This window comes from Falco punctatus (genome assembly GCF_963210335.1).
Source record: "Falco punctatus genome assembly, chromosome: 3".
NCBI classification, from domain to species: Eukaryota; Metazoa; Chordata; class Aves; order Falconiformes; family Falconidae; genus Falco; species Falco punctatus.
This window is the reverse complement of record NC_137582.1, coordinates 35,189,436-35,203,981: the sequence shown is the minus strand read 5'-3', so window position 1 is coordinate 35,203,981 and position 14,546 is coordinate 35,189,436. Positions and strand designations below refer to the sequence as shown.

The 14,546-nt window shown below is 35.0% G+C and overlaps 1 protein-coding gene across 9 annotated transcripts in view; it reads left to right on the top strand.

Moving 5' to 3' along the window:
- The window catches only part of RALYL (RALY RNA binding protein like), a 404,596-nt gene that overhangs the window by 330,903 nt on the left and 59,147 nt on the right, over positions 1-14,546 (top strand). For 6 of the 9 annotated variants that reach the window (XM_080381891.1, XM_080381898.1, XM_080381894.1 and 3 more), the window contains one exon: positions 12,516-12,548. The exons of the other annotated variants lie outside the window; for them this stretch is intronic. In XM_080381891.1, the coding sequence (XP_080238017.1) occupies positions 12,516-12,548 (33 nt within the window). The remainder of the gene's footprint in view (positions 1-12,515; positions 12,549-14,546) is intronic. 9 annotated transcript variants of the gene reach the window in all.

Below are 14,546 nucleotides of genomic sequence, written 5' to 3'. Positions count from 1 at the left end.
GGCATATAATAAAAATAACTGCAGGTGTAAGGATCTTCCTTGATTGAATATTGTCCTAGATTTCCAATAACTTTCTTTTTTATTCCTTCTTTTTCTTAACGCATTTGAGTGTGCATTTTTATCAGTGGTCTACAAGAACCTGAAGACACAGTCCAGACAACAGAAAATAAACCTGATCGATTATTTTGCATTAAATTGTGATTATGCCTCTGATACTTTATTCTACATACTGAATGAAAAAAAAAATGCTTATAGAACTTAAACTTTGGTGAATTCATCATATTAAGATTACATAGTGTGATATTTCCTTTGAATCAAAGTACTTCATTTTTTACAGAAATGCATCTTCTTGATGCCTTTGATTACCTTCCTTCATGATATAAGCCATTTTATTTCAGTTTAATGGAATGAATCTAAAATGAGTGTTGTTCTACAGTTCTTCTTTTGTCAAAAGATCTAGCTTTCATAAAGCAACATTTCTAGGCGTGTTTAAATGGAGATAATTTTAAATCCAGTAGAATATTATTTAAATTAATTTCATCAAAGAATATTCTTATTGATCACATTTGAAGCAGTCATTACTGTACAGAAAAAATGATTATTTTGTCTGAAATTCTCACTGAAAATCCACAACAAACAGTGTAAATTTTGCTTCTGTCAAGAACTTAAGTTCCATCCACAATTACATTAAAAATGTTAAAAGGCACAAATACAAAGCTACACAGATCCAGTGATTCAATTTGGTCTGAATTTTTATTTTCTTTCAAGGAAAAAGCCCTGTATCAAATAACTAGTATAAGAATAAGAAAAAAATCTGCTGGTGGAAGGCAACACATGCAGCTCTGCATTTCCACATTATGTCAGTGTAACTGCAATCAGTTTGGTCCCAGAGATGTTTAAAGAACAAATCTGTGTGCTCGGAGGGTTTGGGAGAGCCAGCCAAGGACATAAGTTTGCCCTTCCCTATGATCCAGAGGACAAACATGCAGCACCTGATAAGTTTAGAGAGAGGAAAATGCAGTAAGGTCTCAGGTCTTTAGTAACACTTGGGAAAACCTTTGCTTCTGGAGACAAATCACAGATAAAATTTAAAAGTCAAAAATATTTCGAATAGACTTGTCAACTTGATTTGTTCATTCAGTCATATTATTCCTAATCAGTGTGGTAACTCCAAAGGTACTAGGACAACAAAACTGGGGGGGGGTAGATTTTTTTTTTTTTTTTTTAAAGTCTTCCCTTTTGCTATTTTAAGAAGACTAACTCCCTTTTAGAATCTTTCTCTAGTGACCAGGGCTCATATTCCTTCTCAGATTATAAGTATATCCTAAATCTTACATTTTTCACATGTTTATTTGTATTCACCTTTACCAGAGTTTTCCAGTTATGCTTTTGACTTAGATGCATTTTAAAGTATGTCCTACACAGACTTAAAGACTTGCACTTGCCTTTGTTCCCATATGCCCTCAAGTTATTCTTCAGACTTACACAGTCTTTTCTCAGTTTATTTTTTTCTATTGTTACAAGGAAGCCAGTGAAACCAACTTAAATACAACTGAAGAGGAGCTGCATCCCCTTTCTTAGCTCAGTACTTTTCCTCTTGCAGAAATTGATATATGGCATCATGTGACTAATGTTGTTTTCCTCCACAAAAGCCCAGACACCATAATCACACTCATCCTCAGAGATTGGCAAATTTTGAGAAGAATACCCTGTTCTCTTATTGTTGTGGGTTTTTTTCCTGGTGTTTATTTTTCTTTCTTACCTTTTTCACTCCCTATGAAAACTGAAGCAATATACTATAGCTAAACTAACTTAACTGTAAAATCATCTTATTTTTGTCACAGTTTTTAATCACTGTTTATATCACAGTGGAATAGAAAACATACTCGTAACCTTCCAATAGCATTGAAATTATTATGACTCTTTTCTTATACAAGAATTTGTGTGGCTAACATGAATGAAAAACCTCTGGCTTATAATTAATAAAGTAAATTCCTAAAAGATCCAGAGCATTGATGGTTTTATCTGCAGGAAAACAAGAACAGTACTTTTAGTTATTCATTCAGTTTAAATCTTGACAGTCTGAGCCTTGTTCCTATCACTTATTACATGTGAGATTTGTACCCTTTATTACTTCATGGCTTCTTGCATTTGATTTAAGTAAAAATCAGAATTTGGATTCTGTGTGTTCTAGCAGAAAGACAATGTCTTCTGTAGATACTCAGCTGTGTTTCAGTTAGCTTAAAAAGAAAAAGGACAATACCTACAACATATTAAAAAAAATAATCGGAAACAGATACCATGGCCATTTTTCCACATTTGAGTTTTAGTGAAGCAGACATCATAGAAACAGTATCTAGTTTTGTAACTATTGCTGTTTGGTAACTGCCTTATTAACTATTTTATAGAGGCCTTAAAAGTAAGGACATAGGGTTTGTGAAATGCAATAGAGAAGGGTCTGCCCTAACATCTCAAATGAACAGCGGGATTCTTAATTTTCAGGAATTTAGTTAAGCCTTAATTGCAGCAGTAATCAGAGATGCAGGGGCAGGCTGTGCTTCAGAGTGCCGCTCTGAAGTGAGCTCATAATTAGGCATGTAATACCTCTAATAGTACAGAAGACTGTAATTCAGTCTGGGAGCTGCTGATGTGCTGCAAGGGCACAGTTTAGGTGGCCTACAAACAGCAACAGAAATATGACACTGGATTATAAATGTAGTATTCTGTGACTAAATAAGGAAGGCTGGATAAATGAGATGCTGTAACTTGTTACATATTTTAAAGTCTTATGAATAATATCAGAAGAGATTTAGAGTACATTTAGTTTAAGAGAAAATGGATTGTTAAGTAAGATTACAGCATGGAAGGTTATGCTGTGTGCAACACAGAGGGAGAATAGTAACATATTAATCTGCAGTGAATTATTAACAATTAAGTTAGACTACGTGTTTATTTCTTGGTGAATTCTGCAAGCCTTGGAGTATACTGTCTGAAAATGTATTATCCAGCCTGTGAAGACCGATACTTAGATAGCCTTGTTGGTGCACAGTGTCAAGTGTAGTTTTATTTTTTAAAGACTAGGTTACAAACCACATGCCTTTTTTGGTAGATTATGTTGCTGGTGTTACCAGAACTTCTGGCAAAAGCATTGACTATTTTACTGAAAAGTAAAAATTGTATTCGTAAACATGTGTGAATTTATTATGAATCCTAAGAAATGAGAAATTTCTAGTACCTATTGGCATAAAAATGTATGTTGTATTTTTCAGTCTTACAAGAGTAAGATTGTTCTAGGAAACAGCATGACAAACATGAATCATACATTGTCAGAGCAGTGCTCCCCCTGTAAATACTTTTAAGTGTTAGTAGTGTCATTGAGGGAAAAGGAGATTAAGCTTCTACCCTTGGGACCCTCAAAGGCAATGCCTGCATTAACCTTCATCTATTTGTGACTACAAATAGCCATGCAGTAAAGTAGTATTGATTGTGTGCATTAGATCAGCCAACACTGTTTTGTTCAGCCCGCCCTGATGAACTCATTCTAGACATTTTCAGACCAGTACATATTGACTTGAATGTTCTCACTCTGATTTAGAGTAGAAAAGGGTCAGGTGACATCAGCTTCATGCTAAGAATGATTAAAGCTGTCAGAAAGAGGACTTTAAGCTAAGTATACCACTATATTTTTTTCAAAAATCTTTCTTTTGTCGGGAGCATAGTTTTTTGCAATATTTAGCAACTATTAGCATATCACAGGAAAAAAAAATTAAAATTGACAGCAGTGGCATGGAGTTATTTTCCTTCTCTAGAGTTTGTTTCCTTTGCTTACTTGAATAATGGTACCAAATTGAACATGTTTTCAGTTTAGGAAGAGGATCAGAGTTAGGAAGGAAGGAAAATGAGTTCTTATTCCTGCAAGAATCTCACTTTGAATCTGAGCATTTATTTCTTCATGACTGGAAACATCATACAGATGTGGTGTACAGATTAAATTCTATTTAGCTCCCTTATCACTCCATTTGGCTTCAGATTTCTCTTGGGTTATGTGGGAAAAAACTGTAGTCTATAATAATGTAAGAAGGTGTTCATACGTAGAATCTGAATTAATTTCCCTCCAAGTCACAACTTAGTTTTTCTCAGACACATTTAGCAATATTTATCTCAGCTATGAGAATGCATGCCACTATTCATTTTGTCTTTGCAATTCATGGATTCACAGAGGAAAACACAGTACAGTCAGGTACAAACTATAATCAGCTACTGAATATTAGATGGATATGCTGCTACTTTTTAGTTCTAGCTCTCTGAAAATATATTATTATACAACCTTCAAATGACCTAGAGATTTTGTGTTTTCCTCTCTTTTTGCTGCTTAAAATTTAGGCTACCCATTAACTGAAACTACTTTCTTTACTGCTGTTCCCCATGACTCCCTTCCCTATCACAACCCCAAAACACTTCCATCCCATGGGTTACAACACTAGTGCACTCAGTATTCAACATGACAAAGTACCTTTTTACTAGAATATCAAAACCAACTTTTGCATAGGCTGATTTATGGCCCCTTGCCATTGTCTCTTTAAAGCACTTCCTCCCTGTATTGAAAGCTATGTTTTATTCAGTTTTTCAATTGTCAAATTTTAGACATAATTCTGCACATATTATTCAGTCACACTCTACTAACTGATGGCTAAAGATGATCTGTCCTATTAACTCATGCAGAAATAAATCCTAGGGCCCCCTAAAACTAGTACTTACATCAAGAATTTGATGTTTACAAATTATGTAAAAATATTCAGATTTTGCTAGGAAACAAGCTAAATTTGGTCATATGCTATATACATCTAGAAAAACTACATTATATAGTAAAGCAGAAGAAATTAAAAGGGAAAAACCTTGCTTTATCTTGGGCTGATTTTGAAAACCCCCATAATATTGCATCTGGTTTTCAGTGCACAGTGCCAGCGTGCTTTGTTAGACAGCTTGACATCAGGTCATGCAAACAGTATCCAATGCTAAGTGTTCCCTTAAAAGCTTTTTCCTGCCCAGAGTGCTCTGACACTACCCTATCATGGACTTAGGTGCTAAGTAGAATGGGCTAAATAAAATGTGCTGCATCAATATTCAGTAATTTTTGCAGGGTTTCTTTAAATAATAAAATAAAATAAAATATATTTTTGTACATACCTTTTTGTTGTCCAGACATATAAAATGCTTAAAAATCATATGATATATATGCTAAGCCAAATACTCCATTGCTTTTACTTCAAACCTCTGAAAAGTGTAAAGACAACTCCACCTTGCAGCATATTATATGCAGAGTAACTGCATTAATGTAAACCAAAGCCTAGCACTCAAAGACAGAAATGCTCCAATCATGCTGTCCCATGGGGACCAACCATAACTTCAGTTTTCTGTATCACCAAAAATTAGGTTGTGTAAGATGCGCACTGCCTACAGATATACTGGAAAGTTAACTTCTTTGGGGTGCAATTTTTTCATTATGGAGCTGGGGAAAACCTGATGCTTCAGGAAGTGATCTTGAAGTTATTCTGAATGTTTAATTAACCTCATCAGAAATCATAAGATATTAGAAAAAATATGTCTTTTTTTGCAAGTCAGAATGCATAATGTGTTGCAATATTTTCATAAGGGACTAAGTATGGATTATATCTACATCTGCATATAGACACTCTGGTAGCCAAAGGAATAACCTTAAGTAAACCTGTTTACCCCTAGAGTGCTTACTAGTGTAGTAACTTACTTATTGAATAAAATCTTCAGTAATTAATAAAATTTAGTTTTAGGGAACTTCAATCAAATTTGGACTAACTGTGATCTGAAAGCAGGAAAGATGAAGCATGTGCTGATTGAACGATATTACTTATTGACATTGCAATGATTCAGAGGAGCTAAACCCCAAAAATGTAGAACGGAGAATCTAAGTGTTTCTATGTGAGTTGCAACATCATTTTTGCCATAACGTACAACTTGTGTTACAGCATCAACTTGTGTTCCTCACTTAATAGCTGTGCCTCAAGTGAAATGCTGGGACATGTCAGTAGTTAAAATAGGCTGAAATGGAAGTTAACCTGAAACATCCCTGGAAAAGATATTGGAAAACACTTCTGTGATTTAGGACCAGCTTGGCAGGCAGTGATTAACTCCTGAACACTAAAGACTTCTTTCAAAATGGGCATTAGATGTAACCAGCAAGGGATTACATGGCAAAAATTATCTGTGAGGAGTGAAGCATCGATAGCTTACAGGCATGCTTATTTAGACTGGTACCCTTTGCACTTGGTTTCTCCTGTGTCATCTGGTGTTCATCCCAGACTTTCATATTCTGTGACTTCAGTGAGCTGTTGCAGACAAATAGTCCTTAAGGGGTTTTAGGAGCAGAAATTTTAGGCTTCTTGTCATGAAGCAGAAAGGATCTAAATGATAGAAACTCTAGCTCCTAGATTAGTATCAGGAACCCCCAGAGTTGGAAGCGTCAACTCCAGCTGATATTTCCAAGGTAGTAGATCCTATTTTACAGAGGATACAAGGAGGACTTGATGATAATCTTTACTTGATGTAGCACTTCCATCATTTTAAAGCACCTTCTCATTTTTAAAACTCTTAATTGCTCTCCTTTCTGTTCTCTTCATCTACCCCCACCCTGTTACAAAATGATGTGGCCAAAGCTGGCACAGTACAGCAGCTGAGGGATTCATCAGCTCTGAGGAAAGATGTTTTAGTGTGTCCCCATACTAAACAGTATCCTGTTACTCAGTTCTCGCTCTCTTGAAACTTGGTATTTTTGCAACACCTAGCCAGTTGTCCTCCATTCCATATACTTATTAAGTAGTTCTTGTTCTCAAATTTTCACGGGGCATCTCTTTTTTAAAAAAAAAATAATTACACTGATTTCAGATTATTTCTCCAATTTATCAAACTAATTTCCAATTTTAACTCTGTTCACTGGAGTGATTAAAAAACAGGGTTTTGTAATCTCTTTTGTTATTCAAATAATTTATGCAAATCATAACTGAGCAGAACATAGCACTAAGTGTATGTTGTATGTAATGTACCCCTCCTTCCGATTTGCACAATTCTTTGTGCATGGGCACTAAGTCTTGCCTATTATCTGTCTCTTCTTCTATCCACTAAGTGATCTATCATGTCCAATGAGTAAGTTTGCACTGAGAAATGACTTCTTGAGCTTGCAGTGCTTTAGTTTCCATCTGTGGTTTGAGGAATGCATTTTATTTTTTACTCCTTTTTTTATGTTTCAATAAATAACAGAAGCATTTACTTTATGGAACAGAACATCCCAGGGCACTGTTATATTTTCATATTAATACAGTATTTAATATTACACAATAGAGTTTGTGTTGTTTTCCTGACCAGAGTCATTAACTACAATGTCAGCCACCAGTTGGAAGTGGAACTTATTAAATTAATTAAGAACAATTGTAAAATTTGGCATAAAGCTGTAAATTATTCCACCATATTCTCTGCTTCTGAAACACTTCTGACAGATTAGATCTTCTATACAGTTGGTCTAACATTTATTCATTCCAGAATACTCAGTGCTTCTTGATAAAACTTGTTTATAATGATATTTATAGAAGTTTCAGAAGACAGAATGTACTTCCCTAATTCTGTCTGAGAATGGTTACTGATGTCCATAAAAATTATCTTGGATTGAAATTACTTTAAATCACAGAAACTATTATAAATGGCAAGGGAGGAAGGGAGGGAGGGAGGGAGGATTACTTAGTATACACCAGCAATGGCTATTTCAGTCCCAGTAGATAGTGGAAGTTACATGAAATAATATTTCTTCTGTAAATTAAGACATGCTTTTATTTGGCCTGCTTGCATTATATACAAATACTGGGAGTCACCAAAAGTTATGATGCATATGCTTTAAAAAGGAAAGGAATTAGAGGACAAAATGTGGGTGATACCCCTTAAAAATTTCTGAAGGATGTTTTCTGATCACTAGTGACTGTTGACTTCAAACTATGAAGTCAACATGCAAAGAAAAATGCAGCTTTGGTTGATTACTGTGAATGGAAAATAGCTCAGTTTCTTTTGAATGGTCCCTTGAGTTGTCCTTTGTTATCATTTTAAAATTAAATTCTTTGGCAAATCGGGTAAGCCATAAATCTGAATATTCTTTGACTTCACATATTTTTACTAAATGTTTTGTTCCTAAATCTGTACAGCGCAGAGAGATAGACATGCTTGACAAGTAAGTCAGTCAGCCACATCAATCATACAAAATATACATTAATATTATATAGGCAATTCATCAAACAACTGAAGTCCAAAATGCTTTTTAGTTGGCCTGACTTTCCTACATGGCTTGAATGAAAAACTTGGATCCTCTAGATTCCTGTTAGAGGTATTAACTCTTCCAGTCCCCCTGAAAACTTCAGTCATTATTCATGCATTTTACAATCAAACAGAAAAAATGGGATGTCAGCAACACACTCAGGTTATCTTCCTTAGGAATTCTGATTTCAATATTGTAACTCAAAACGGTGGCATGTCTAAAACAATTTTGGTCCCTGACCATCACTTTTCCCTGATTCAGGGAGGACAGTTTTATTATATTAAAAAGTCAGAATAAGAACACTAACAAATGCCTTAGACTCCACGTTTTCCTTACTGACTCCTTAGAGATTAAATTATGTGAACACCACGAGGAAGAATATATTGATTCATAATGTGTTACCTTGAAGAATGCATAGCTAAAATCCATTTGCTTGTATACAGTGTTGATATTGTTAGAAATGTTACCCGCTTTGTTCTCTAACTAGGGAAACAGAGGCAAAGACTCTTTAACAAGGAATTACATATACTTGTATCTTGTGTCAGGCCTCCAATATAAAAAGCCATCTTGCCTGTAATCTTAATAGAGCAAACATGCAAGGAAAGTTGTTTACTTTGGGATCTTCCTGTCCTTAAATTATTTTGTTTACATTAAATTGTTTACAAGTCAAAGAGGAATTCAAATGCCCTTAGTTTAGTCATGTTACCTTCTATGTTTGTCTGCAAACCCTGAAAAATGTGTCCATCTACATGTTCAGACCATGTCAAAGATAGGATTTAGATAATTGCATTAATATAAGCAAACAATCGTGAAATACACAATTACGTTAATCAGATCTTGTATGATGTCTCTCCAAGACAGGTTTTAAGGGGTAAAATACTAAATGGGAAATTTCTGGGTCCTTATTTTAAACACATAATGTGACAGTACTATAGCATATCAATGGGTAGAAATTGATTGGTGCCTGTTTGGTTTATAGGGACTGTTTTTAATTGAGCAGTTTACATGGTGTAAAAATCCTTTTTCCTCCTGCAAAAAACTTACCAGTTATATGTAGATGAGAAATTCAGACCTTTCAGAAAATCTTAGCTCAGAATCAAAAGGAAACACAACCTCAGTCTGCCATGTCCCAGTCATGCTGCTGATTAGCCTGCCTCTCTCCTATTACAACTGATATATTGACTTGACATTTTGACAAATTGAAATTTTCTGATGGGAAAAACATTTCAGGAAAGAAAGAAAAATCCTGATCACTCCAGCTTCATTACCATTCCTACATCATTAAAACATTATTACCTTTGTTTACTGTCCAATTTCTTGCAGTTAATAGCTTTTTGCAAGAAATAAAATTTCTGGTTTAGCATTTTTCCTGAAGCCCTTCTCACAGCTTATCAGGATTACTCTCTTTGAGATACTATATTTAATTATGCAGACTTCCTCGAAACTCTAGAGAATTTGGTGTACTGCAGGCTAGAAAAGAAAGGTAATAGATCTATAATATATATTGATAAATGTCACCAATAAAGATGACACAGGATGTTATTTTATGTGGTGTTGCAGTTTTAAAACCTTTATATTAATTTGCCATATACTGAATTACCAATTTAAATAAAAGGCCAAGAGATAATTGTATTCCTTTATTATGAGGAACACTTGAGCTAATTTAAAGTAATGCAGCAAATTATCTAAAACCATTTAGTCAAATATACTAAAGAGGGGTCAAACTTAGGGCAGTACTATTTAAATCAAATTGAATTCCATCTTGAGAATGGATTTCAAATAGATTTTTAATTGCAGTATTTTGTCCACAGGGCATTCTATGTCACACTTTTCATTTGCAAGTAAAAGCCACCAGAATGTCCTCCATCAGGATAGTGCCAGGTCTCTCTTTATTACAAAAGTTTCTGTATTATGAAGTATGTAAATATGTTCTGAGACCTTCATTCTTTGCATCTTTTGCGTATAGTTAATCCCTCGAGCCAAACACTGAGTACTTCCCAGGTCTGGTTCATTTCATTAAGCAGAAAATCAGGAAACAAAACCATAACACTAGCTGGGCTTTTCCTCATACACCAGAGAGAAGCTGCAAAGATGGTGCAGATGTTTTGCTGTAATCCACAGCAGAAAAGGCTGGTCTTTGAAGCTGGCATAGTGGATGCACAGAGCCTGCAGGAGAAATATGCAACCACGCACATGAAGGACCCTGTCACATTACGGCTCTCTGCCTGGGCACAGAGGATGCCAAGCTAAGCATTTTCGAGGTGCTATGAGGGTTTGTGTGTGCGGCATGGCAGGCTGGGAAGGAAAGCACTCATGACAGCACTGGCACTGCCCTGGAGAAGCATTCCCCTGGACATGGGAATACCCACCTTTGGGCCTCCATTGTGCTTCCAAGTATACACAAGGCCACCAGTGATCGCCTCATATTATTTTACTTCAATGTGGATCACAACCCCAAAAAGAAATGGAAAGGTAAGGTAAAGCCATGAGGACACAAGAAAAGTTACTGTATTTTGGGTACATTTTGGCTTTTCCTCAAGCCTTACTCAAGTTGTCCTTACCACTGCTGGAAATCCAACCCCAGAGAATTAGGTTTAAACCACACTGGAAGATGACATTGTAAATGAAGACAGGCTCCTAAGTTATTTCCACTGGTGATTCTGGGAAAAAAGTAAATGCTTTGTGAAAAGGTGATATGCAGTATTTTCAATTAAAGACAAAATCACATAATCCTTTCAAAAGAACAGTGACAAATGCACCTTTTGTAAATACCCTTCTGGACAGACGGCAATAACTGGTCTACCAGTTTGTGAGTTTTCTGGACATAACCTTTGCTAAATGAATAATAACAGCCAAAGTACTTTTTTTTTTTCTACAAAGAAGACATGCAGGAAAGGTTCATTCTTAAAACATTGACAAATTATTTACAGTACTTTTGTTTACAATTAGTCCTGTTTACAGTTCTAGTTCAGATATTTTGTTGTGGAACTCAATTGTTTTCTGATGGGAGGGGTCATCACAAATGAAACGTTCAGTTCCAGTTATGACATACTTTGCTTTGTTAGAAACACTTTTATTAAAGGCTACAAAAAGACATTAAGTACACGGGGGGGGGGGGGTTGGGGTGGTGTGGTTTATTTGCTGTTCTGTCTGGCTTCCTCTCAGTGAAAATTAACACAAAAAAGAACTTTTGCATCATTTGCTTGTCATGTAACCTCTTCAAATATTTGAGTGGCAAATTTGTTTTGAATGTGTTTATAAAGGACCCTAAAGTCATGTGCTAATAGTCCTAAGAAGCAGCTGATAGTAGTAAACTCATTGCAGCTGGGACACACAACATAATTAAGGACAGCTAGTTGCAGGTACTGTAACAGAAATACAGTACAATATCCTAGATGAGGAATTTTAAATCTATGCTGGATGGGTGGAAACTACTACTAGAAGCTTCTACCAGTGTGCCAGTGGTGCAACTCTCACAGATGCAGCAGCAACAGCAGAGAGGTGGAGAGCAACACTTTGAACTGGGTTTAGAAGTGGTCATGATTCTGGGTCTACGAAACCAGTGACATCCAGCTCTAGACAAGGCTGATTTTGGCAAATGTGCCAGAAGTTCTCATGATGAAGTAATCATGTCATATGAACAGAGGATGTTGGAAAGCAAACAAATGGGTGTGGAAGCTATCAAATAAGCAAATTTCTTACACCCATACTAAGTTTTATCTTTACAGTTTTAAAAAAAAAACATTCGATATCTTCCCTAAATCATAACCATCAAGAAAAAAGCATCATACATGACAAATGAAAAAAAAAAAAAAAAGACAAAGTATTACTTGTTCGTTCTAGCCTCCCAGTGTAAACACCTACACAAGTCATCTGAATCTGTGAAATTTAAAAGGCTTAGGTGTGCTGCTTTGTAAATATTTGATATCTAAACCAAAGCTCAGTTAGGTAAATGGGATTTTTTTTTTTTTTTTTTTTTTAGTTAAGGTCCTAGCATCATGCATCATGTCCTTCTATTGTTGCTAAATTGTGTATTGGTCACTAAGTAAATTTGATACTGAGTGTGGCTGGTTTAGATTCATCTGATACTGAGTGTGGCTGGTTTAGATTCATCATATAAATGTTCTGAAATACAATAAATAAATAATCAAATAAATATTTTAAATTTCTCTTATTTACTTGACAGACTTGAATCAAAGGAGCCTTTCCTCTCTGTTGGGTAAGTAGGAATATGTATATTTCAATGAATATTTATATATTCAATGACCAGACAATATAATTTATGAGCCTATGTTGAGCATAAACATCATGTTTCAACATTATGGTTGTGTACTATACCTGAGCTTAGAAAAAGTAATTATAAGTCAATAAACTCAGCAGTTGTAGATATTTCCCTTCTTAAAAAATACTACGTTTTGCCTCTATTGACTGACCAAAATTTATACTAAAAGACATGTAGGAGTTAAATGTTGTGTTGAAAGGTTTATTATTTTGTTTTCACTGATCTTTCAGTCAGAAAGCATTTCAAATATTGGCTATATCACTTGTCTAAGCCCCCAAACAAATAATTGATAGTTTCTTTTTTTAAAAAACACTTTTGTGATACTTCAATAACAGAAATAAAATCAAACTCATAGAATAAAAAAATACCACATTTTTACCTTAATTATAGATCACTACACTGATTTGCATATTACAGCTGTTGTCTTCATAGCCTCATAGCCACTTAAACAATTATATGGTCTAGATATTAAAATTATTAACTCATCTTTCTAAAAACTTATTTTTAAATGTGACATATTCTAAAATAAAAGTACCATTCTCTTATATAATGTACACCATTATATTTATTAAAGGTAAGTATCTGTATTTTACTTCTGAGTCTGAAGTTCACTTTTCATGCAGTTTTTCTTTCAGCTTCTTTCTTTAAAACTTTCCTAAGTTTCCTTTCTCACTCCTTGTTTCCTTTCAGAACTGCATATTCTTTATGTCTTTTCATCCACATTTTTCTTTTTTCACAACACTGTGCATGCTTCATGCTACCAAAATCATAAACTGCAGACAAAAGATCCCATGTAAAATAGTTATTTAAGGATTAATTATACCCTGTAATTAGTAGCTTCCAAATTGTTGTATTAACTGCAGATAAAAAAAACTATTTCAAGTTCTGAAATGCAAATCCAAGTTAGCAAACAAAGGAAGTGTGACAGTTATAAACAGAGAAACTCAACACATCAGCATAAGCAGGATTGAGATATATTTCGATTTCTATAGCATAAAGTAACTTTGGTTTGTTTGAGTATATTTTGAATTAGTTGCTTGTCACTGCTGCTTTCTACCACCCCAAAATTATTGAACAATAAGTTAAATGCTGGTCAGATTGTGTGTGTTGGTGCACTTTTGGTTTGTATGCTCTGAAAAGTGCAAATACATTATTAAATTCAGTCACTTATGTTATTACCTTTCATTGCCCCTCTTTATAAGCTGTTCTATTGTTTTTTTAAATGATGTGATTATATGAAAATTTCAGCTTTAAGATTAAAAAAGTTGCATGCCATTGTGGCTGAGGAGCAAATGTGAAAGTGTAAAAATCCAGGAAGCAAATAAAGACACAGTAGCAATTATATTAATACCAATGGATGAAAAATAATAAATCCTACTATTGTGGTTCTTGTAATGATCTTAAGAACTGTGCTGGCAATTTTAGGAAATTTGGATATGTCTACCTAGAAGGAAGTGTTATGTTTATGTTTTGGGTCTGGGTTTCAGCTGATTGGTGGCCATTGTAAATCCACGTTACCTCCACACAGCCATTGTATGTGACTTTGTCATTAAACTGGATTCTTTCTGGGAAGTCTAATTTGAGCAAATAGGCTTAGCCTCTTCCCAGACCTTCCCAGAAGTTTGCCTGTAATGTGCTTGAATTATTTTTTGCAAGTCTTAATGATAAGGATAGAAAAATTAGTCCCTGCCTCTGTGCTACTTTTGCCTTTTACGGCTGTATTTCTTCCACCCCAAAGGAGGGCTTCAGACAGAGTTTAGAGCATTGTGCTCTCAGGATGAGCTCAAGCCAACATCCACCTCTTTGCTACCAAGTCAAAGAGGTGCTCCTCCTAGTCTCACAATAAATGGGAGTTTCATTTTATTCAGAGGATGAGCTCCTGTACCAAGATCTGTATCTAAGGTTTTAGCCCAGACTGGCAGCTGCAACTACCAG